Source organism: Aphelocoma coerulescens, chromosome 3 (genome assembly GCF_041296385.1).
Source record: "Aphelocoma coerulescens isolate FSJ_1873_10779 chromosome 3, UR_Acoe_1.0, whole genome shotgun sequence".
NCBI classification, from domain to species: domain Eukaryota; kingdom Metazoa; phylum Chordata; class Aves; order Passeriformes; family Corvidae; genus Aphelocoma; species Aphelocoma coerulescens.
This window is the reverse complement of record NC_091016.1, coordinates 99,104,111-99,130,281: the sequence shown is the minus strand read 5'-3', so window position 1 is coordinate 99,130,281 and position 26,171 is coordinate 99,104,111. Positions and strand designations below refer to the sequence as shown.

Below are 26,171 nucleotides of genomic sequence, written 5' to 3'. Positions count from 1 at the left end.
AACTATACATTAGATATTTACTTCTTGATAGACATGCTTTTAATGTATAGCTAATTTAGCCTGAAGAAAAGCTTTTAGTAGCTCTTCAGCAAATACAGATGTCAAGATTTTGAGAGAAAAATACACATGTGCTGTTATTCATTTATAGCTATCAACACATGGAAAGAATGTAGTTGGGCAGGTCTTCATTTCAATGATTTTTTTAACAAACATTGGAGTTTTCCAAACTGGTTTAGGGTTTTTTTTCCAAATAGAGTAAAAAAGAGTTGTCTCTGCCAATTAGGCAATATGAGTGATATATAGTCCTAGAAACAATCACCAGCTGTGCAAAATCCCTCACACTAGTAACTGAAACAATCTTGGTACAAAATAAATACTTTGAGAAAACCTTCTCAAATTGATCTGCTTATTGACATGAAATAGTTCTGCTCAGATTCATTAATAATCATATGGAATGTCTCAGTATCTATAAAGAGTACTTGTAAAATATGCACCTGCCATTTGGGACCTTCTATGACCAACCAGATAGGTGTGTGCAGAGTGCCTTACAGTTCAGCTGAAAACAACAATCGTCTAGATTTCATTAAATGAAACATACTGATAAGTGAATGACTGCTAAAAGCACATATTGTGGCTAATTAGGAGTGCAAAATATAGTCATTTTTTCCTAGTTGGACAGAATTGTTCTTTGTTTCCTTTCACTTTTTAATAAAGAAGTTGTCTTTACAAGAAATAGTCTTAGAGGCTAGTAAGCAAGTGGTAATCATCAGAATTACGTACTCTTTTTCTGAAAATACCCAAAGTGTTTTTAAAATGCTCATAAAATTTTTATTTCTAGGAATCTGAAACAAGCAAAAAGGAAAAGAATCCGTAGTAATAAAAACAAAAAGAGCCATCCTCAACTGGCCTGTTGAACTTGAAAGGTGTAATTCTGACAGGAAATACCCTTTGCTATGCTGTCATTATGGTGATGCTCAAAGTGCTGATTGAGTGGCTGTGCACTAGTAGTATCACTGTATACTCACTGTGTGTATGAGGAACATTATGGCTAAGAGGAAAACCTATTTCCATCAGCTGGAAAACAAATTACTGATACAGCAGGTCACTACTAAGCATAGCAGGAGTACTTTTGTGTTGCCGAACTTCTACAAAGAAACTAACACAATCCAGTGGAAAAGTCTCAGCTATATTGTGAATTAATAATGACAAGAAACTATCTTAAATACTTCATGACATCTGAGAATTTACTCCGGAAATCATTATTTGAACATACAACAATATATAATGTGCACCTCAAACTTTCCAGTTCTATGCTATTTATTCTATTCTAAAACTGCATTAAGATTAGGTAGAATCATAGATTCTCTGTGGTAAGGTAGACACAGAAGAGCACACCCTGTGTTCCATTGTTAAGCTATCCAAATAACATGAAAATAGAAGGTCTTCCAAAGAAGGCTAATTATGAACATGTAGGGATCACCTCTGCTATGTCTTTACAAGCAATCTGCTTTCAGTATTTTTCCTCAATCAGCTCCACAGGGTTACCTACAGAGCTAGCAGCAGGTAGCAAAAAACTGACAAGATGAAGAATGCATTTGCTAACAGGGAATTTACATACCCATAGCTCATACATCATCACAGCTTACCCAGATTTTAATGACTCCTCTGAACTGACAAGATGAGGATGCTCACACTCTGTGGGACTAATCAGAAGCAGCAAAATGCTTCAGTGACCACAATTCAACTGAAAGTTGTGTAAGTGGTTATCTTGCCTTAAAGACAAATGGGGGGGTTTGCTTATTGTCTCTCAATTATAACACCCACTGAAACAAACCCTGTTAAGAAGGCACTGAAGGCATGAGGAATTAAAATGAAAAAAAAAGAAAAATAATCTTTGTGGGAAAGAGCTGTGAAGTTATACAGAGGGACTAAACATTACATAGGACTAAATATTATGTAGAAATGTCCAGCTGCTGCATTCATCCTCCTGTAATAACGAGATCATTATACAAGATGGAAATTTCTGTCATGTGACATAATGTGACATATTACTTGTCAACAAATCTTTCTAGGTTCAGAATGGAATGAGGACAATTTATTCTTGCTGTATCAGTTGAATGTATCAAGTACTGAAAATTATATCATTATTTCTTCAAAATGAAAATATATTTCATTTGGTATAAACAAGAAGAGAATAAAAAGTATGTCAAGCTATAAGAGGTTCCTAAAAATATATTAAGAAAAGAGATATTACTTTCAAGGTTAGCAACTACTTAGTGGATCAGTCTGCTTGGGAGAAATTTATTTTAACATGGCTTAAAAAGCAGGAATCACAAGCTGTGAGACCAGAGTCATGAAACTGCCCAGAGGACAGGAAAGTCCTGCTAATGGCTTCTATCCACTAAGTGTAATATTTCTATAGCAACACTATCATTATCTCTTTGATCTACCCTATTTAGAAAGGCAGGAAATTTTAAGTCACCAAATCTTTATGGGGGACTGCAATGGACAGACAATTTTTGGCTGACCTCAGTTTCAGAGGGTATATAGACTAAACCTATTCAGGTACTTCTTGAACAGACATCAGTGCAAATTGCAGGTGCAGTTCAGAAGTGGCATATGGTCCCTTATTATTTCCACAAATATGCTGCTACTGCAACAATACATCTTTAAAAGACATTGCTAACTCTGTATGAGGTCTTAGACATATTGATGTTTATAAATCTGCAAGATTTGATTGAAAAAATATACCACTGCTCTAATCTCCAACTCAAAAATTACTTTCCATTGATGCAATATAGTGATTTCTTTTTCCAGTACTAAATAAACTTATGAATAATAAATCACATAAAAATCTTGTACAGAAATATTAACACTTTTTTTTGGCCTTATTTTTAATGCATAAAGAAACAATTTTTTTTTCATTTCCATAAAGATAAAAGTGTACCTGAAAAGAATGAAGGTGTCCATATGCAGGTCATGCATAGAAATGCTACAAATATTTAGTCAGGACAGAATACTACATATAGACAAGAATCCATATCATCTGCTGTTAGGAAAACCTAAAAGAAGGGTTAGGTATCATAAAGAGACAAACTGGTCTATCTGAAATAGACAGATGGGAAGACAAGAGTGTGTGAAGGATAACTAGCCAAAGGATGGACAAAACAAACACATAATCAGGTGTCTGCTATATAATGAATACAAAAGTAAAAGGGCAACACCTGTTATGCAGTCTGGCTTCCATAAAGTTTTACAACTAGCAAGAAGCCAAGAGAAAAGCTGCGCCCTTGATATTACTGGGACTACATCTGCTGATGACTTGGCACTTCACATGCAAGGCACTGCTTGAGACTCTGCATTTCACACATGTAATTTGCTATGCACAAGTATGGGCAGATGTTTTGTAGTATTTTTAAATAGATTTGAAAAAGCAGGGAATGAACTTCCTTTGAACTGGGAGAAACCTGTGTGCAGATCACTTCATGCACCTAAAAACCCAACACCATCAGATACTTACCTATAGCCTCCTAACAGTTTGGAAAACCAGTCATAGTGGGTAACTACTTTCCAGATAAGAGCGTCAGCAAACAGCTTTTAGAACTGCACTAAGGGATGCTAAGCAAAGAGCACAGAAAGGTCTGCAAAGAGAGAGAGACCTGCAGTGGTGAATTATCAGCTACTTTATTGCTGAGGGGACAATTGCCGCTTTGGTTTGCGTGTCCCGTAACGCAGAACAGCTGATAAAAAGGTAATGCATTATGTATTACTCATCATATATTATTTAACTAAATTCTAGTTTATGGCCTCAAAAATTGCTCTCATAGTTTACGTCTTACTGGGCAAAAAGCTGGCATTAGCAGTGGCCAATGGCAGGTGAAGATGTCCTGCTATCTCTATGCAGATGCAGAGCTGTGACTGCCTGCTCATGAGTGCTACAAGGCAGTCACCTGTGCCTCTTCCTCCTGCCAGAATTCATTCAGGTCTGATGTTTACAGCTGCCTGCATGCAGAGGCAATGATGGGCTTGGGGGAGAAAAGGGGCGATTTTCAATTTCCAGTCCTAGATTTCCCTAAACAGTGATATGAAAAAATGTGGGAGTTTTCACAGTCACACAGAACTGAGAAGGACCACGTGGATCATTGAGTCTGAATGCACACTTGTACTATACAGTAGCTCACAAAGTATCTCTTTCTCCTACACACAAAAAGACACAAAACAGTCACCAATGACCTATGATAGACTTAAGTCGTAGGACAAAAGATCAAGAGCCAGAAATCATGGTATGTGCAAGACGAAGAAGAAAACAGCAGCTGTCAGAAAAATACAACCATTAGAAAAATCTTCCAAAATATTTTAAAAGGATTATGGAAATGATGCTGCCAGCCCTGCTGTAGCTCATTTTAGCTCTCCACTTTGTACTAAATCTGTTTTCAGCTCTAATAGCTGAAGTCTGCCACCCTGTCATGCATATTGATAACTCCTATCTTACAGTGTATATTGATATCAACCTAGAGTTGGCAAGACTATTTCTATAGCACATAGGGCTTGTGTATCATTATTCAAAAATAATGAAAAGGAAAAATAGCAAATACCCTTTGTTACTGGCACACCTTGTTATCCATAAAGTTTAAAGCCATTTTTATGGCATGTGGTTTTCAACAATGTCCTGTTAACACACCTAAAAAAGAAAGAGACACTGACATACTTCAGTACTTTTAAGACAGGAGAAATATGGAGTAGCAGAAAAGCGTTACTAGAGAGAATACCTCAACAAGAGGTGAGAAGCTCTAGAAAAGAATCTTAAGATCTGTAAGAATTAAGGATGCACAGGTTTGTTAAACACTTAGAGCTTCTCTGTTCCTTAAAACGTTGTCAAAGAGACCAGTCTGTGATCCTCTGACTTTGAGTAGACTGTCCAGCTTAGTAACATGAGGTCCCAAATTTTCAGTATTTTTTATAATATTATTTCTAATACTTACAGGAAAGCTTCAGCCCTCAATATAATGCATTAAATGTCAAAGGAAAATGATGGAAGAGGTGTGAAAAGTGGAGATGGAAAAAAACTGTCTTACAGCAGAAAGACTAGAAGGTAATTTATGCAATCAACTCATCGTTATGAGTAAGTGTTTGAATCTTTCCTTTACTTGAAGACACTAACAGTATAGGTAAAACAGTCAAGAATCCCCAAGAGCTGTGCATAATATGTACAAAATGAGGTTGGACGGAGTGTACAAACTGGAGGTACTAAACCATTATTACAAATCAACTGAAATAATCAAATCATAAACTTGCAGATCAGAATAAATGCCTGGTAGTCATGACTTCTGCTTGCTTCAAAGGGAATATGAGCCAGGTTGTATTTGAAAGTCTACCCAGAATTAAAGATTGTTTGTTTCCCACAAAATTATCTGGTACAGATCAAAAATGAGTATTTCAATAAATATCCAGAGTCTTGTGTTCCCAGCTAAGTGACAATAGATCCCTCCTCATATATTCTGGTTATACATGCCAACATGCTGTGTCGGCTCAAGGGAATAAATATTGTGATATTGAACTGTTGTTCATTTATACTATCAAAGATTATTTGAAAATACTATTTTTATATTCTTGCTCCAGAGTCCTTGCATACTTTCTGTAGATTGCATGAGCATATCTGATGTTGGATATCAAGTATATGTAGTTAGCTTAAGTTGTTTTGAGGCCATGGAATTAACTATTATTCACATATACATTCCTATATGCATACTGCTCAATTACAGAGGAAGAAATGACATTCCCTACATGCACACACTATCATTTGAAAAGTAGTAACATAAAAGTTAGAGACCAACATTTAAGCTTCCACACAAGTTAACTGTATTTCTTTACTTTCTTGACTTATTTGTTCTGTATAATTACTATGCACTTCCTCAAAACATTAACAAGAGACAACTTCACTCTTCAACAAGAATGATAAATACAATGTATGTGACTCTATCACCTTATGATTAATAGGGTCTTTTTTATTCATGAAGTCAGATGTCAGACTCAGTTGAAAAATGTGTATCATCTTATATGTATTTATTCCAAAACCTACTACAATTGCTTTCCACTGCTACAGATGGATACAATAACAACCACTTTTCACTGTTTTTTGAATTAACACAAGATGTATGTCAAATGATGACCTTAGTTGAAAATTTCATTTAAAACTTGACAAATACACTGGATGCCAGAGTAACACAGTAATAACAATTCACATGCAATCTACTACATCTTCTAACCACACTCCTCAAAAAAAGTCCTTAAAGCTTCAAAATAACTATTGGCCTTCTGTTGCCTGGAAAGAAAAACTGTACAATTCTTCTACGTTTTCTCATCATCTTCTAATTTTTTAAAATTTCCTTTTAATTTAAGACCAGTACACTATTTTCCTTTATGACTTACTGCAAAGTTAGTTGATAATAATTATTGGAAGAACTGTTACTTCTATTCTTCTGTAAATTTCTGAGAATATTCCCCCTGACATCCAGTCAAAATTTAGGATGTGCCCATGATCAGCTCCCCACCAAAACAGAGTACCTCATTCTCCCTCAAAGTTATGTAACAGTAATAAATGACTTTTACAGAAACATTGTAATTGAAAATTCCCTAAAACTTAAAGTGGGCAGTTAATAGGTGTATCACAGTATCTTCTGGGTCCTGTACTTGCTGGTGTTCATTGTAAGCCATTGTACTGGCTGATAAATGGCCAACTTTAATTTAGCTCATTTCTCGAATAACTAACAGACTACAGAGGCTGCAAAACGAAGAAACTTCAAAGTGAAGTTATATGTGAATGAATCAAAGTCTGTATTTTTTCACCATTCAAGCCCTGAGTGAAGTATTTGATATTTCTGACACACTTCTTATGTACAGATATAGCACCAGACTGAGATAACCTGTGTTTTCCCCCGATTTTCCTAGTTAAAAACGTATGAAGGAGGCAATTATTCAGAAAACGAGAAACAGTGTACTTACTGAAGGAAAAAAATTACTTATAATTTACTCATTCATGTTAGAGACTCTATTTTTCAATAGATTTAAGGTTACTTTAGTTAGCAGAACAATGTCTTGATGCTACAATTACTTCTTTCAGGCAGAAACTGACTGTTGAAGAGAATGTGTTCACAATAAGCTTGAACAGTACACCTCTGTACAGCAGACTCTACAGTATCCCTTTTTTTTCCACTTTCCTTGCTTTAAGTGAAGTCTTTATTCTAAAAAAAAGAATCTATTTTTATGCATCCAAAGAATGCTTGCAGTGTCTTCAGAAAAACTCTACAGATCACATAAAAATCTAAAATATATGCAAATCTTTGCAATGCCATTATCAAATTCCTAATATGACATTAATCTCAAGCTGTTATACTTGAGAACGATATATTTTTGAAATGTCACTTCAGACTAGTACCTATTTCCACAGAGAACCCATTTGAATAAAAAAACCACATCCCCAAAACCCAACAAACTTTGTTGTGGTAAGTGTCCTCAGTGACTTGTTTGTTCACTTTATGACATAAATGCAGTCTTCATATACAAATAATGCTATATAATAGGTAACACCAGAGTGTTAGTATTTCTTTTCCTTAAACATCATATGTTTTAAACATAAAAATGTGATGAGAAAAAAGTTTCTGCAGGCTACTTATCCAAATATAAGTAATAATATGAATAGCTACAGATGTAATCAATCCCTGTAAAAACCAAAGAGCAGTGATGATTGCAAGGCATCAGATTCTGGCAACAGAATCTCTGATTTAAGGGAAAAACTTCCTAAAGTACTTCAAAACTGCCCAGTCTTGTTCTCCTGTAAAAGCTGGAGTCTGGTTTTGGGATGTTACATCCAAGATGTGGGTATCCTGAATGTACTGTGTGCTGGATGTGTCTATCATAGCTGCAAAAACAGTTCAAGAGCATCAGGTAAAGAAATGGGAGAGGGGGAGAGGGATAGAACGACTACATTTTGCATTGCTGTATCTATTTAATCACACTGATAAAAACCCAGTCCACTACACAGTAAGTGAAGAAGAAGCAATTAAATCTCAAAGTAACTTCCAAAAATCTTTTTTTTTTTTTTCAGTTTTTACAAACACCACCTTTACAACAGCATACACTGAGCAGTCAAACCAGCACAATGGGGAAAAAAAATCTAAACTGCTTGAAACTGAAGCTTGACCCTTAGCAACACTGAAGCCACTACTGCCAAAGTACTAAAGAATTTTTCAAATAACAACTGAAGTTAACAGTGACTGCCAGAAAACACCAAGCATTAAGTGCTACTGGTGTAACAACACAGTAACCTGAATTAAAGATGACTACAACTCTCTTTAGTCTGCTCCAAGCCTTGGTTGCAGCAGTTGTAATACGGCTCAGATGCCTTTCTTAAATGCATGAAGTAGCTTGTTCTACACTCTGTCAGACCATCCCCATCATCCTTTATCACGAAATTAACCTGTAAGCAAACCGGACTTTTATTTTCTCACTGTCACAGGAAAAAGCCGTATATATGCCTTCTGGGGGGAAGACAGGGAAGCTGATAGTGATCCAGAGCTTTCTAGACACAAGGACACCGTCTACAATAAAAACTTATGAGCATACTTCCATTGGAAAACAAATAATTTAGCTTGTTAGAAAAGCCTAATGTTACACATAGTCCAGTGTGATTTTTTTGTTTGTTTTTGTACAGGACAGCACTGCACATTAATAAACTAGTTTTCTTATGATTATCTGTTTGGCAGTTTGTGCAATCTTTGCATACTGTCCCTATGCAACACAAATCTTTCCCACGCTGATGATGGTAAAATTAGCCAAATTTTGTCAGCTGGTATGTCATGTGAATTGCTCATCTTAAAAGGTCCTCCTACGTGTGTGCACACATGTGCATTCTTTATGCAACAAACATTTAGTTTCGAGTCTCCAAATAGTTTATTATTCCTTAGTAACTTTCTTTAATTTTATACAGAAATTTGGAAAGAAAAATGGACCTATGAGGCTCTGCTTTCAGAAAATGTGCAAGAAGCAGGGAATAAGATGGTGGTTCCATGGTGTAAGAAGACGAATACGTGGGTAAACTAACTTCAAACTAACACCATTCGAGAAAGAGATGAGCTGGAGACGCTTTTCCAATGGCTTTCAATGTTTTTGATCAGGTTCTGTATTTAGGTGGTATTTCCAAGAGTGCAATAACTACTTTTTCTTAGGTGTTTCCATTTCACTAAATTTACAATAGAAGCTGTCTGCTTCCGAATAAAAAAAAGAAAAAATTTTGCTTTTAGGGAACCTATTTTACATACAAACATTTAGGATTAAATTATTTACCCTAGAAAAGCCTTTTTCTCTAATTCTTTAAGTAAGCTTCTGGTCTTAGAAGGATGAGGGAACATTTTAACACCGATCTACAAGCAACATAAATGCTCTCAGTTAAAAAAATGCTCTTTTACCGAGTGCCTCCCTCTAAAACTGTACACCGTCCAGTCTGCTCACGTGTGGGTTTTGGGGGAACACAGGGGACATAGCTGAGTTGGAAACCTTTTTAGGATAACTCCTTCTCTCCTTTTCCATCCCTCTCTGACTGGGATGAAGGGACTTGTCCCACTGTTGTTCCAGCAGTACCTTTAGCCAAACATGACAAGCATGAAAGGGCAATGCATTCCCAGAATTTTTTATAGTTTCTGAAGTACTTCAATGATTGATCACATTCTTCAGTGATAAATAAAAGTCAAACTGTTTTCTCAGAAGTTATTTTTAAGTCTCCTTCCCCAGAAAATAGCTATCAATGTTTCTGGTACCAGTTAATTCACCCCTTATGATACCATTTGCAGTAGAAAGTTCAAATGAATAGATGCCTCCCGTTATTAGCATTCATTTTCTTGTCTGACTAAAAAGATGTTTTGACATTACAGCATTCCTAATACCTCAGAAATGCAAAAAAACCCACAGTATTTAAAAATATTCTTGTTTCTTCATTGCACTGAATATCTGCTATTAAAAGCTTTTTCTTGCCATCTGCTACATGAAAGCAACCAAGTCTTTGCTATATAAAATAGCTCTCTATACTGGTACCACTTTTATTAATTCCTCTCTCTGTTTTCAATGTAGCTTTTTGATAGTGGGAGGGGAAAAAAATGGGGTTTTTCCCCCTTTTTTAATTTCTTAGGTTCAAATGTTGCGTTTCTATATAATCTAAAACCCTAGTACCATTATCCTGGACAGAAATAAGAGTATTTCTACACCTGTGAGCACTTCTTGGTATACCTGAATCACTTCTAAATTCACTACTTGCATTCTGCTAACAACAAAGATATGTAAGAGCACTGAAGTTACTCAACCCACTCAGAAATCTGAGTCTTCAGCTGCCAATGCCTTAGTGAACTCAGAGCTATTGCAACTAGATTACTAGGGATTAAAGAAATGGAAACCTGATAAAAACCCCTGCAAGCCAGTTTAAAGATAACTACGTTTTAATGGGTTGCAGCCAAGTACTATTTGAATGCCCTCTATCTGTACAGCCTCTCCAGGCAGCCTGCTCCTTGGCTTCACCGTTCTCATGCTGATAAAGTTACTCCTTTATCCAGTCTGAATATTTCTTGTTTCAAGCTACACCTGCTCCCTCTTATTCCCCCAAGATGCACCATTGTGAAGTGTCTCCTCAACACCTTCCCTACAGACATTAGGGAGGCAGCTTAGTCCTATGGAGACAACTCTGCTTCCTGACTCACTCAGTCCAGCTTCCTCAGCCTCTCCACACAGAGTAAGTGCTCCAGCCACTGGTGATCCTGGCAGTCCTCCTCTGAACTCATTTATCTGTGTCACTTTATATATGGAGAATTAAAATGAGACACAGGCACACAGGCAATCATTTTCTACTGGCAGCAGGTGAACACATTGGTTGCCCTATCGTCATTCCTTTCCCAGCTTATATATCCCTTACCTTGAATGTGAAGAAAATCTTGGCAGTTTCACTCTATAACAGAGTGAACTTTCTGACTAAGAAGACAAATTCAGCATTGTAGAGCACTAATGGACCTAGCTCTGCTCCTGCAGACACAATTGACTCCATGCACTTGGTCCATGAGCTTGAGCCTGAGCCTAACGAAACACACCCTTGCAGAGACATAGCGTGTTCTGGTAATCTGCTCCTGAGGAAAAAAACCAGAATTTTCTCTCTTCATTGAGGGAACAATCATGACAGGATTTGTATAGAGATTCCTTTCTCCCTGTATGTCATCCTTCAAGTATATCCATGAGAGAACACTTTTTCTGTACACATCATCCTATTCTTTTCTTCTGAAAAGGAATCCTTAAAAAAAAAGACAGAAAATATCTGAAAATTTGAAAGCTTTGTTTCTGTTTTCCACTTCACCCATCATCTCTTCCCTCTAATGATATTCCAAACAACATGTTGTTAAGTGCTATGAAAGTCATCTTGCCTTCTTATGCTTGTATCATTTTTGCAATATCAAAAAATGTGACAAATGCAATTATACTTGAAAGAAATAAACCATCTCTTCTTGCAGAGGCTGAAAGAATAATATGATTTGTACTAGCACTAAGCTAATTACAGTGACACCACTCCTGCCTCTACAGCTCTGTTATAGTGTCAGCGCTTACATTACGAACCCCTCATTCCAGGGTTTGTAATTCTGCTCTGCGTGAGTTAGCTACTCTTACAGGAGTGCACAACACTGTTGTTAATGGCTTCATTAGTGACACTTTCCTAAAAATGGCTTAAATTTGAAATTACTCTTCAATTTTGTAACTCCCTTGTCTGCTACATGGTGTAAATCACAAGCAAATTGTGACAATTCAGTAGGAAAAAAACCATTCAAAATGTGACTTATATGCTTGGACTTAAAAGTACTTATTTTTGGTAAGGTTGGAGACAATAGTTGCTGTATATAATAGCCACCTTCACCATCTTCCCACCCAGACATGCTAGTAGGGATTTTTGGAAAACTGAGGTTTCCACTAAAGAAATATCTAAATACTATCATGAATAAGAAGAGAGTTTCATAAACAGCAAATGTCAGGTGATGTATTGTCAATAAAGCCACCATACATCAGTGTTTTAAGTTTCATATGTGAACACATTTATATAGAAAAATATGGTGTGGTTTCTGGTATCCATTAAAGTACTTGGATACCTTGGAAATCTGCACATAAGCTGCTCACTTAAGTATGTTGATTATTTTAGGCAACATGACAAATTCACTGGACATGCTTCACTGAGAATGCAGACTCTTGGGTCTGAAAACTAGCAAAACAAAAAAGCACTGTCTTGCATCATGCTGGGATATGACATAAAACATGGTCTTAATTATATCCACTTTCTTATTTAAAGTTACGCATTTACAGTATCTGGTATATATGCGAGTAACTCAGGTAAAATTTTACAGCTTACACAGAAAGAATTCTATTTCTTCCACAGGCCAGTTTCACTCAATCATAAAAATAAGTATTTAAAGCAAGGTGATAAGGAGCAGCTTAAGGTTATGCTATCTGAAACAGTATTCCCAATATACCAGAGGAAAAAAAAGAAAGAAAAAAAAAAGACAGCAAGAATTCACTGCTGGTAAAAGCAGTAATAAATTGCTCTCTTTAAGAAAAAAAAGGCTTTTTCTGGCTTTCTGCTACCCACCAGTTTCTTTCTCAATAAATGACAGAGAAATAACTTATTCAAAACTAACATTAAATTTCTTTAATTCCTAAGAAACATGTTCATTTTTATTATTATTATCATTATTGAGAAATTCTCTATAGCCTGTATAATTTTTCTTTTAGTATTTCATTAAACATCGCTTCAGTGAATTTTCCTTGGGTAAAAATAACCAGGTGAAGAAGATTTAATTCTCTCTTGCTGAGCTGACATAGACAAAAAAGAGTTTCTCTCATCAGACAGTATTTACCTTAGTGCTACCCACCCCTTACCTCAGCAGTAGGATTATGATCTCAGAAGGTAGATGGAAACATATTTTTGATATGGTCATCACCTGTTCTAAATTCATCCCATTGGAACAAAACTGTGACTTCATATCCAGAAAAGTGAAAGAAGAGTTGTCTCCTCCTTGTCTTCTTTTAAGAATGTATGAGTGACAGAACTATGAATTCCTACATTTCTTGAAATAAACGAGGGATGGCATGGTTTCCTCCCAGTTTGTCGTATTTTTCTTCTGACTCACAACCCCAAACCACAGATATGTAACAGTTTAAAAAAACCCACAGATAACCTGTGGTAACCACAGACAAACTGGTATTCTACTGTTAATTGAAAATCTAAATCTACCAAGTGAACATGCTTGCAGTTGATTCTTTGTGTTCCTGAAAATGTTTATACACTGATGCAACTACCAAACTATCTAGGTTGAAAATGGAAGGCATATTTTTAGTAAGTCTTAATAAAACACACGCATTTACATATATTCTAATAAAACATGAAAGATGTATTTATGAAACAGATTTCTTCACTATTAGAGCATATCCTTTGCATTTGCATTATATGAAGGTGTTACCTGTTGATTTTGTTTGCTCAATGTGAGTAAAAAACAGAACGGGAAAGAAGGTGGCTGTGGTCAAACATACTCTAGGCTAAATAGCTGCAACTCAGCAAGCAAGATCATTTTGAGTGTGAATTCCTTTCACCGTACTCCTCTATATAGCAACACATAATTATGTTTTAAAGTTTTCTGATTATATGTGGGAAGCTTGAGAAACAGGGAGAAAGCCACCAAAATCCATGACATTGCAAAGGAGTCACAAAATTATTCAAATGACAGTCCTGAACAGGAGGAAAACCTTGTCACTGAACTAACTGGTCCAGAAAACTCACATTCACTCTGTTTGCAGCATACAGGCTCTGGAGAAGGCTCCCTGTATGTCCCTGTTGCTGTAATTGGCCTTCTCCTGTGTAAGGAGACAAATTACGCATAGGGCCATGTAATTGCCAAGCCTTTCATAGGGAAGCAAGGCAAGGTGCATCTGTCTTGTGCAGTCTTTTTCCCTAGTAACCACTGACCTCAAAGCTTGACTTCAAGTCAGTTTGAAATAGGAGGCTATTTCAAAGACAAGTTAAGATTTTTGAAGTTTGGAGAGAGCATAGACCTGGATAGAAGAACACGTTCAAACTAAGGCAAAGGCTATGCTATGCCTTAAGCTCATGCTGTAAGAGATCTGAAAATCCATAGAAGAGAAAATTTTTGTCATTACACCCATCAGCAAAACATCAAATCAGAGCTCATAGCTAAGCAAAAGACACAGATGTGCACAAAAAAAGCTTCCTTAGCTCTGAAGTTCAAGGAACTGCTTGTGTACTTTGGTACCTCTGAAATGTGAATTGTTCTGTGATGAGCTGTATTACCCCCTGTCGAGTCATTAGGTCTATTGCAAAAGGATCAAAGCAGAGCATTAATCTCTTGTGTTCATGTTTTATAAGCAATTTTCAAAAAAGTTTAGCTAACTTTAGATGAGAGTTATTACAAATTACATTAATGACTACTTTGAAGTGACCTTGTAACACCACTTGAACAGAGAAAAAACCTGAAGAGCCACAAAACAGATTTCATCTTCAGCTTCAAGAGGTAAAAACATGCTTCAAGAGTGTTTGTGTAAGACAAAACAATGTATTTGCTTTCAGGAACTGATTAGCCCACATAGATTCTGCAGTTACAGCACATTTGATCAGTTTAGACTAGAGTAACGGAGGCATATGAAAAAATGACTAGTAACTACCTGTTGCAGCAATTTTGAAGCATCCGATATGCATTTTTTCCTTTAAATATTGAATTTTTTTAAATGTTTGAAAGGAAGTAAATATTCATTTTAATAGCAACTTTAACGGGGTTCCAAAACATTCTTTAAACCCTACTACTTTGCTTAAAGTTTTCAGTTTACTGTTCTTTCATTCTCTGCTAACACATAAGAAGAATGTAACCTTAAAAAAGGCATGACATTTATACGGTACTGTATTTCCTTATTAAAAGTATTACTATTATTATTATTAAAAATATGTATATGAAATAGTACTGCACCTAAAATAAGGAAAATCTCACATCCTACATCATAGCAGCATTTCAAATGGAAAAGCTGTATTGAATATGGCTGACTGGAGTTAATTTTCTTCGTAACAGACAGTATGGTGCTGTGTTTGGGATTTGTGTTAGAAAAGTGTTGATAGCACAACAATGTTCTACCTATTGCTTGTACACCTTAAGAATTTTTTAAACTTGAATTTTTAAGGACATAGAAAAGCCCAGACATGTAATAAAAGCAATTTGCCATTAAGTCTTTTCTTCTACTGCCCTGCAACTTTAAGATGTTGATGTTATAAATGCTAACTTATGTAACTGGCAACTAATCCTCTTAAAAGCTAGCGCGAAAACAAATAGTAACAAGTCATCCAAAACTGATCACAAATAGGTGAACTTTTTGATCAGACACATCACTGGCTTAGTTCTGCTCCTGCTGAAGTCAAGAGTACTGTGAAAAATCTCACTCTAACCAACAGTTTGCTTTACAGTTCTCATGAAGCATAGGTACAATTTGAAAGTTTTATTACATCTGATTCACTGTGTATTTAGACACAAAGTTTAATTTTTACTGTTCACTACCTTTTCTAGTCCTTAAGAAGCAACACAGATAAGTGGAAGTGAGTTAGTTTCTATTTCTTATCATAAACCACTAACAGACTTGCTTGTTGAACTCCCCTCAGATTCCAAAAGCAGATTCCTTTGAAAACACTGAACTTGTACTGATTATGCTGAAGACAACATTTAGCCCCCAAATCATTCATTAATACAAAGAGCCGAGAAAGAAACAATGCTGCTGTAATTGCAAAGAAAACCTCAAATATCTTTGGATGTAGGTGGAGCATATGTTGACAATCAATCATACTCAACCAGCGTACCATTAACATGAAATCATGCTCCTGATTAAAACTTGGTTTATGCAGGGTGAATTCCTGCCCACTCTCAAACTTACTTTATTAAAGCAGTGTTATAAATTATATTTTTCTTCCTCCATCAAATAGGAATAACAAAGAAGAATAGAGAGGAATGTAAGAGTTTTGGTGGCTTAGAAAACAAGAGTCATGACAAACATTCCCACTGGGGAGTGGCTAGGACTTGCCTGTATTTCACACAGTTGCTACCAGCTAGCAACTTCATGATGATGATGTTTCTATTTGTCCTGTTTTCTACCTATGTTGTGTTTTCCAGAGTGTCAGCTCCTTGAAGAAAGACCAGTGTACTTCTTAGGGGTATTGAGTACAAAGGGTGTCTCCATCTTAGTTTTGGCCTTTGAGTGCTCTGCAATATGAAATGGTAAATTATAACTACTCTAAAAGTCTGCCTTGAAATATGGAAGGCAATACCACATTCCACTGTAACAGCACTGAGTAAGTCCCAATAAATCATTAAGCAGCAATTTAGTGTCCTTGCTTGTAATTTTAAGAATGAGTTAAAGGAAGAAAACAGTAAAGGATGAAGACTGAACTATGTATTTTCATGCATAAATAAAGGAAAGATACTCCACGAGAACTCTTTCAAAATCACGTAATCAAAGAAGGGGAAAAAAGTCCTAATGTTGGGAATATTTTTTGGTACTACTTGTTTTTAACTATGTTAATGCTGTTTTAATTGCATTGCTAAAGATTTATAAAGCCATGGATAGTTAAATGAAACAGAAAGGCAAATCGCTACATTCTGTCTGGAATATACTTTATTCTCTACAGTCAGGAACAATTTTATGAAAGAATTTTTATAGAGGTCTGTACAGAGCATAATTTCTCAGCATGATTAGGAAGGCAGTTAATGCTGTGGGAGCTGATTTCAACAGCAGTGTTATGGAAACAAACAAAGCATTAATGAAAATGGGGACAGAAATTACTTTTATACAATAAAAGGTATTTCCTGCAACCATTCAAGAGCTCTGCAAGACTGGCATTGGCCCTAGAAGCATTAGACTCAGGGTTCATTTCCTGAACTTACCTGGAAAAGATAAGTAGAGAGATGGATGAAAGATCAGGTCCTAAGTAAGTCAGGAAAAAAAGATTTGTGTGTGGTATTTTTTCATGTACTTTACTGAAAGTACAGCTGAAGTATTTGTCTGAATTTTCCAATTGCCTGTTGTCATGAAATGCAGAACAGAAGATTCATATCTGGTTTGGGTCTTGAGCACAATTAGAAATACTGAAAAATTGCATAGAATAGCAGAATTGCACCACTCACAAGAAAATTTTGGAGAAGTAGAATGAGGTTTTGAGGTTTGAGAGGTTTTGCCTTTTCTCTCAGCTGAAGTACAGGAAGATATTGAGACAAACAAAAATGAAGGTAAATCCTTTTCCAACTTTCCTCTCTTCAGGTGTTCACATACTTGATTTCACTTTTCAGAATTGGTTGCACAGTTCATACAGAAGTGATTTAAAGAAAATATCTTGGTTACAGCTAAGTATTTGAAGCAAAAAAGTCAAAAATACTGAAAAAATATAATCTGAATTTTGAAATATTTCTGCTAGTATATTTGAAATATAATTAATGATCAAAACGGAAACTATACATTAATAGGGAATTTGGTAAGAAGCAGAAATTAAATATTAGAAAAATCAAAGATCCTTCTTATAATATCTGAGTGCTTAATAGGGCCTGGTCTTACACCACTGATTAATATTTATTCAAGTATCTTTCATTAGATTTTTATGAACCTTAAGTACTAAAACACTTTATATAAATTTTCTGGAATAATTTTCTGTATATCAGTGACTCCAGAAATAGAAACTTAATGAAAAAATCAAATACGAACAAATTCCAGATTAAACAGAGTACCTAAAGAAGTTCTTGCCCCTATTATTCCTGGTGTTGTGTACATCAGAGATTCTGAGATACAATTACACTTGAATATGAAAATTAAATTGGCCTCAACTAAAAAGGAATTTTGAAACTTCCCCATACATTTATAAAAGTAAAAAGCAGTATTTTCCTACAAAGATGCATGTTCAGTTATTTCATTAAGACCGGGTAGGGGTAGAAATCTTTCAAGACATATGAGAAAGCATTCTTTATTTACACAACTATTTGCAGGATCAATTTCAGTACAACACACTTCATGTAAATTTATAATTTTCCGCTTTCCAATGTTAAGGCTTCTCTTTAAAGAACTCAGCTGAAATACAGAACCACCAAAATCTTTAGATTTAGTTTGGCATCAGTTAAATTCTAGTATGTTGCCAAGCATAAAGGCTTTTCCTGTCTTACCATAGGAGACAAAAAATACTGGCAGGTCAAATAAAAATCTCCATTCTGTAGTTAGAAACTTAGCTCTTTTTTCTCTTATTAAAAATGTTGGAGGTTGTTTTAGTCTCCTGAAACATCTACAGGATTAGTGACATATCAAATGTTCCTTCCGCCTTATCCAACAACAAGGTACTTATTTCATTAAAACAGTACAAATCACAGAGAGAAGTCCTGGCTACTTATTCAGCAGACTAACAGCCTGGGTCCCACTCCCCTTAGAAATTCGCTATTTTCTTGTCAATCCATTTAATGGACATATATCTTACTATATCATATTAGTATGGTAACATACAGATTTTTTTGATATTGCTGAGCAGCACTTACCATGTCAAGGCTTTCCTGCTCCTCACCCCACCTGACCTGTGAGGAGGCTGGGAGTGCTCAAGGAGTTGGGAGGGGACACAGCTGAGACAGCTGACCCCAAATACCAACGGGGTATCCCAAACCATATGGTGTCATGCCCAGCACATAAAGGTGGGAGGAGGAGGAGATGTTTGGAGTGATGCTGTTTGTCTTCCCAAGTCACCATGACATGTGATGGGGCCCTTCTCTCTGGAGATGGCTGAACACCTGCCTATCCATGGGAAGCAGTGAAGACATTCCTGGTTTTGCTTTGCTTCCATGCACAACTTTTGCTTTAGCTACTAAACTGTCTTGTCTCAACCCTCTGTCACTGTTCTGTCTCTCTCCCATCCCACTGGGGTAGGAATGAGTGAGTATCTGCACGGGACTTGGTTGCTGGCTGAGGTCTAACCAAGACAGATGCACTGCAATTTTTAAGACTTTTATACACATACTGTTTATTTTTGACTCATCAGGTATTTCATATATCTACACTTACAGAAAGCAAAAGAAATTAACAAACCGAGCCATTCCTTAATGGCTGAAATCCAGCTAAGCTGAAGCCAGGGATAAAGGGGGCAGAATTTCACCAAAGACAGCAACATTTTAACTTTCAATGTGTACTAGACGAGTTTGCAAATAAAAGCTTCCTATTTTATGTGCTACATAAAGCTAAGGCTTTAAACAAGCTCTCAAATTCTTAAATTGTGCAAAGGAACAAATTTGCAAAGCCCAGTTTAGATGCCCCTTAAAAAAGTTATCGCAGAAAAAGGTAAAAACTATAGAAAACAACAGAAGCCAAGCTACAGGTAAGTGAATGGCAAAAATCTGTACTGCCATGCAAATGACAAAGTTTCTCACCAAGCAGCTAAAGTGTCACTTTTGTTTTTTAGCAACAAGAAAATTTCAGATTTCTGTTTCTTTCTTTCTTTCTTTTTAAATGACACACTCTCTTCCCATATCTGATTGAAATACATCATTCAACTGATCTGTGCCAAAGTCTTTTTACACAAGCCCTGAGGAATTTTCATGCAAGTCTTAGTTGGAATTCACATATCACAAAACTAAAAAAACGGCATTATGGGACAGAAAGAAGGATCAACAAACACAAGACACTGCATCACTGTTTCAAGAGAAATTTTAACTGCATTAAAAAATCTGCTGGATAATGGAGTGTGTGTGTGAATGAGATGCTGTTTTTACCTGAGCTGCTAGTATTTAAGATAATGAATCTCAGAGAAGATCATTGCTGAAGTATCAACCAACACCCCATCTCTATTTTAGATGCCTGTTTTACAGCAGAGGAAAGAGGCCTGTGTCTTACCCGAGTAGGTAACATAAGACAGCTGTTGCTAATCACAGCCTTTCATACTCTTTTCCTGTTGTCTGCACCAGACTGTGGACACTTGAGACAATTTTTCTGCAACTTCAAGAGCTGTTTAGCCACTAGAAGCCTTTTGTGTTAACTTTTGCTCAAACCTTAAAATGCTGCTGCTGACTCTACAGCTGTCATTGAAGCTTAGCCTACAGACCATAACAAATTTTAAGGCCAAGGGTTCCCTTGGAGCAATTTATATTTCTACGTGAAGTTAAAGTAAAAGCAAACGTCTTCCAAGAGCTGCCCTCATTCCTAAATAGAGAGCCTGTAAACTGTTGTTTTAGATGGTGTTTAACTGGGTAGTTTTTCCTAAACTTTATACACTTGGACACTTCCGATTTACAGAACCCTGCTTAACCAGCACTGCCCAAAAAAGCTTACCAGAAAGCAATGAATGAATGATTTTAAATAATATTCTTTCAAATATAAATACCTCTCCAGTGAAATAATATGGTAATTACCTTAACTGTTTATAAATACAAGTCTGATCAACTGCTCTTATTACCATATTCTACCAACTATATAAAACTAATCCTCTCTTAATTATTTTCTACTTTTTTTCATTATTTATAAAGCAATCTGAAGCAACCACTGTGTACTAATTTGACTAATGTATACAATTATGAAGAAAAGATGAGACACCACATAAAGCAATCAGCAGTTTGATATAAATGGCAGATGCAATCCTTGAAAGATGGTTACTAGAGATGGTACCAGGAAACCTGCAGTTCTGGGACTAGTTCCTTACCAAACACAGAATATTGCTAGCAAATCAACTACAGAAACCTGGCAGGAGATTATTCTGCATTACTGAATAAGTATTTAATGTCTATCATACTGATTTTTTTTGCTCCACCGCTCAAAAGCTGTAAAAAATGCCTTATATCTTTTACTGCTCATTAATATGACAAGTTCATTAAAGTAAATGAAGCTAATTTAATCATATTCAGGTGCTATATTGGATAGATTATAGCAGTTTGTCTTTTAAATAGTTTATCTTTCATTCTACTATCTTCATCAAACAGTATTCTGAATAATTATCACACTGCTGCTATGAAGTTACAGCAATATTACATCCTGACTAAGAACTTCAGGTCACCTACAGTTTTTACACAAAATATCACAAATAAAGGCAAAGCACCTCAGGCTACGCAGCAAGAAAGTAATTCCTTATATCACTGTATGTGTTTCTAAGGTCTTTACCATTTGGATTATTACATTATCTCAGTTTTATATTCACTAGTCAGGAGGTAAATGTCAGCTGGAATCACTGAATCTCAATTTTTTTACAACTTTCATTTTGTTTGATGAGCTTTTTACCAATTGTAATTTATTGCTCTGATGAAAGTATAAAGCAAAAAGCTCCAAGTGTAATCAAGGCTAATGGTGAACCAAATACCATGTGATAATAAATCAGCAAGGAAAAAATACTCTGGAGACAAATGAAGATATTTATCATTTCAGTATGAATACTATTAAAACAACTGTTTATGTAAAATAAAAAACTGTACAAGAAAACCAAACAAACACCCAAGTTCCAAAAAAATCAATATTCTCTTATAAAAAATAAAAACCAAAACTTCCAACAAGAAGCTGAATTTTGCAATAAATAAAATCCTTTTTCTACATCAGAGTATGTAGCAATGAGAACTAATAAGAAAGTCTGAGGTGCTAAGACATTTGATTTCTATAAACAGTAATGAACATTGTCAGTCACAGCCTGCAGTAATCCTGACACTTGATCTTTTAAAACTTATTATGCCAGAGAAAATCCCCCAACTCTTCTACAAGGAAGCTTCTCAGAGTTACTGTAACATTTTTTTCTTTGGTAACTGGTATTTTATTTTATAAAAGGATAATACATGTGATAAAAAAGCAACTGAGAAAAAACCTCAGCAATTTGCTTAAGGACCATCTACAAAACCTGAGTTGCAAAAAATCTCATTCACTTTAATTGCTTTTCTGAAAGGCCCTGAGACAGAACCTAAAACATGTAATAGCTAACAGGTAAATTTAAATAGGAGCTTAATTTCTTTTTTTTTTAATATCACAACGCCTGCATATTATGAGTCAATAAAAATGGTTAAGTGCATAACTTTTTCATCATTATGTTAATAAATACTAAACACACGTTAGACTAGATTTACAGTACCTTTGGATATTGTTTGACAGGGATCAGAACTCTCTCTGACAGCTTTATGTTTTTGTTGCTGATAACATCAAGATATTTCTTTTCTTCATCTTCCTTCTTGCCTTCTGAACCCTGAAATTTTTCCATTTCTGAAAAATATCACGAAACAGAACAATCAGTGACATGATATTTGTCATCCTTAGGAAGTTTAAACTTACACATTGCTATACAGACTGTGCACTGAACGCCTGTGCTGTTTGCACTCACGTGACAGGGACTGTTGTCTTTAAGAGAACCTGGACTGTCAGCAGTGCTGAGAGGCAGAGGTGACAGTCCACAGGTCACACTGCACAACTAATTCTTCCCCGGCTGAAAGGGAAGCCAAATGATCTCAGCAGGAGCAGGAATAGATAAGGCTTACAATTCCAGCCATCAATCTTTTTAAGGTGATAACATGATCACAGCTTGATGCTTTTTGCAAATGTCACCTGCCAGAACTAAAGCTGGATTCTAACTGCAATGGGTAACTTTCAGTACAAATACCAGAAAACTGAAGAAACTTCTTCTTGTTACTGAGTTTCCTTTCAAATACCTCTGAATTAGTTAAAGGTTATACAAAATAAGATAAGAAATAAAGCTAACTCTTGCTCAAAAAGATTCTTCAATTAAGAAATGCAGTAAAAAATTGTGAGATAGATAGATATATATATATATAATTGCTAATTTGTAGAACTCTAAAATTTACCAAAAGGAAAGAAAAAAAAAAGAAATAACAATATATTCAGGTAGAATAGTTTTAAATTCTTTATTCCCTAAAGCTCTATAAGCAATGGACAACAACAAATAATTGAATTCATCATCCTGCAACGAACATCTCATACAGTGCCTGAGAATACCCTGACCACACAGGTACTATTGAAAAAGCTGCTTATGCAGCCGTGACATTGTTGAAAGCACAGAAAATGGCAATGCTTATAATGAGCTAATTATATCTGAATTATAGCTGAAAAGGGACAGCTGTGGGTCTCAGAAACATGCTGCTTCAAGGACTGGGAAGAGAGAGTTGAAAGGAGTAACACAGCAACAGCACGCTCTAACGTTCATATACAAGTTTCTTTGACTTCCAACAAGCATAAGGAAAAATGTATTGAAAAGAACAGCCCATGTCATGATTTGTTAACAAATGTTTATGCTGCCTTTATGAGATCAAATAATTTATTTAAAACCTGCACCAGCAGACAGTTCTCTAATATTACAGTCATAAGATCTTTTAAAACATTTCAGTGAACACACCTAAAAGACCTCAGATGGGATACATGTTCAATAATTTACGAATAAAAAATTATTTACAATCACTAAAAGCATCAGAAGAACATTTCATTATCGTAAAATACTTGAATACATGGAAAAAAACGTGGTATGTTGCATTCAGTGGAAGATCAATCTGAAAAGCAGCAAGCATCAATTAAGTAAAATACTTCTTTTGGGCAAGTTTAATAGAAAGTTCTTTGAAAATAGATCCAATGCAATTATACAAAGTGTTGTGCTATGGGGGTACAGAGGGGAGACACAAAGGTGCATAAAGAGGAAAAAGTGTTCCAAGCACAGTAAGTACTAAAATGAAATTAAGGAATTTCCCAAATGTCTTTTGAACACAGTACTAAATGAGATAATTCTAAAAGGCAAGTGGGGAAGTCAATCCACATGTACACATGTATTTCACTAGAACCACAGAAGTTTAAGTTGGAAAACACCTTTGAGGTGATCAAGTCCAGCTGTTAATCGAGCTCTGCCAAGTTCACCACTAAACCATATCCCTAAGTGCCACATCTACATGTCTTTTAAATATACTTCCAGGGACAGTCATCCCCCCAGAGCTAGTCAGCACCTCCCTGGTAATCCGTTCCAATGCTTGATGACTGTTTTTGTGAAGACATGGTTCCTGCTGTCCAACCTGAACCTCCCCGGCACAGCCTGAGGCTATGTCTTCTCGTCCTGTCACTACTTGCCTGGGAGAAGAAATGAACCCCCACTTTACTACAACCTCCTTTCAGGTAGTTGAAGAGAGCAATAAAGTCCCCCCGAGCCTCCTTCTCTCCAGGCTAAACAACCCATCTCCCTCAGCTGCTCCTCATCAGATTTGTGCACCAGACCCTTCCCCAGCTCTGTTGCCATTCTCTGGACATGCTCCAGCCCCTCAATGTCTTTGTGAGGGGCGCAGAACTGGATACAGCACTCGAGGTGCAGCCTCACCAGTGCTGAGTACAGGGGAACAATCACTTCTCTGGTCCTGCTGGCCACACTATTGCTCACACAGGCCAGGATGCCATTGGCCTTCTAAACAATTAAACTCTTTCTCCTGGAAAGCTGAAGGCACTTAAAAGTCAGTGTGGTCAGTAGGGAGGGGTACTAAAGGTTAGGACAAAATGCTCCCCCTTTTGAATCATCTACCAGGCCTTGCAACCAGTCCCAGTCTTGCGCTTTGTTTTTGACTGAGAGTACATGGAAATTTTGGAATGAATGTGGTGCCTTTGCTAAAGTTAATGAAAGACTACTTCAGCTGGGCTTATCAGACTTAGGTGAACAAGAGTTTGTTGATCTACCAAGAATGAGACAAACTGTGGCACTTCAATTGGTTTCACTCCATGATGAGGGCTGAGCTCTAAACCCAGAAGAGCTAGTCCCAGCTTATTATGGAAGGCACAAGAAACAGCAGTGGGGAGTTGAGTTTCATCCAGGGAATGAAAGGCAACAGAGCCCATTTCAGGGGAGGTCCCACAACATGTAAGTTCAAACACAGAGAGAGAAGCAAATGAGAAGGGATCGTGAGGAGGGCCAGGCTGCAAGCCCAGAACTACAGGGGCACAGACTACTGCAGCAGAAGGCAGCAGGGACATTGCGGACATCAGGTTTCCGCCAGGGACCAGTGGCAACCAGCCGATGACCACAGCCACACAGCTTTTGAGTATCATCTCCAAGGAGGGAGATTCCACAAGCACCCTGACAGGGCTTGGTCACCTTCACAGTAAAAAAAAAAAAAGGTCCCCAATATTCAGAGGGAAGTTCTGGGTACTGGGCACCCCTGGAAGAAGCCTGGCTCTGTCTTCTTTGTACCTTCCCTTCAAGTACTGATATACACTGGAAAAGATCCCCTATGGTGTCTTCTCCAGACAGCCTGGAGGCAGCATTTTTAACCATTTCCTCACAGAAGAGATGCTCTAGACCCTTCATAATCCTTGTGAACCCTTAGTTAACACTCTCCAGTATGTCCATCTCTACTTATGCTGGGGAGCCCCACACTGGACAGACTGCTCCAGTGGAGTATCACCTCTCTTGACCTGCAAAGTTGACTGAGGAGTAAAAAATGCCTTGAGATAGTTTATTTCTGAAACAGAATATAGGGCTGGGTATGATCAGTGAAACCTGTGAATTTATATGAAAAATACGGCATTAGGATTTTGCTTGACAGTGGGGCAGTTGTGTGAGATAAGCCATCTTGGAAGTTTTTATTCCTTGGGGCTGGAGCTTATGTCTTCTGGGTATGGTCCCTGAAAGCCCCATGATGTCACCAGGAAGTCATTGTGACACGTGTGACAACAAGCCTTTTGGATGCTTGGGGAAGCCCCGAAAGGCCACAGTGTCTGGCCTCCTCCACTGGGGACAAACATCTGCAGGGGGGCAGAAAGGATGCCCATCCCATTGTGTGCTTTCTGAGGGCACAGAGAGGATTTGCTGGACAAGGACACTAGCAGGGCCTGGGGTGCTGGTCCCAACCTGCCATGTACCCAGGCTCTGGCTGCAGCTGCTGAGAGGCCAGGAATCCCTTTCCCAGCTTCCCAGCTCCTGCCTGCACATATCAGAGGTCAGTTACCATCCTGCCTCAAGAGCTAGAACATGCAAAGACACCCCAGAGTCACTAGTCTGCCCCAGGATGGTTCCTGGCACTGGTGGCAGCCCAAGTGCTGTCCTGTGGCAGAGTGGGCAGTTCTTTAATGCTCAACTTCAGTAGCTTCGC

At 36.9% G+C, this 26,171-nt stretch overlaps 1 protein-coding gene across 11 annotated transcripts in view; it reads right to left on the bottom strand.

The window, feature by feature from the left end:
* The window catches only part of KHDRBS2 (KH RNA binding domain containing, signal transduction associated 2), a 318,282-nt gene that overhangs the window by 229,488 nt on the left and 62,623 nt on the right, over window positions 1-26,171 (bottom strand). For 6 of the 11 annotated variants that reach the window (XM_069011368.1, XM_069011376.1, XM_069011370.1 and 3 more), the window contains exon 2: window positions 22,178-22,305. In XM_069011368.1, coding sequence (XP_068867469.1) covers window positions 22,178-22,305 — 128 coding nt within the window. Of the gene's footprint in view, window positions 1-22,177; window positions 22,306-22,423; window positions 22,526-22,901; window positions 22,988-23,028; window positions 23,100-26,171 lie in introns of those variants that run through there. The other 5 variants (XM_069011371.1, XM_069011372.1, XM_069011373.1 and 2 more) reach the window with 5 other exon arrangements.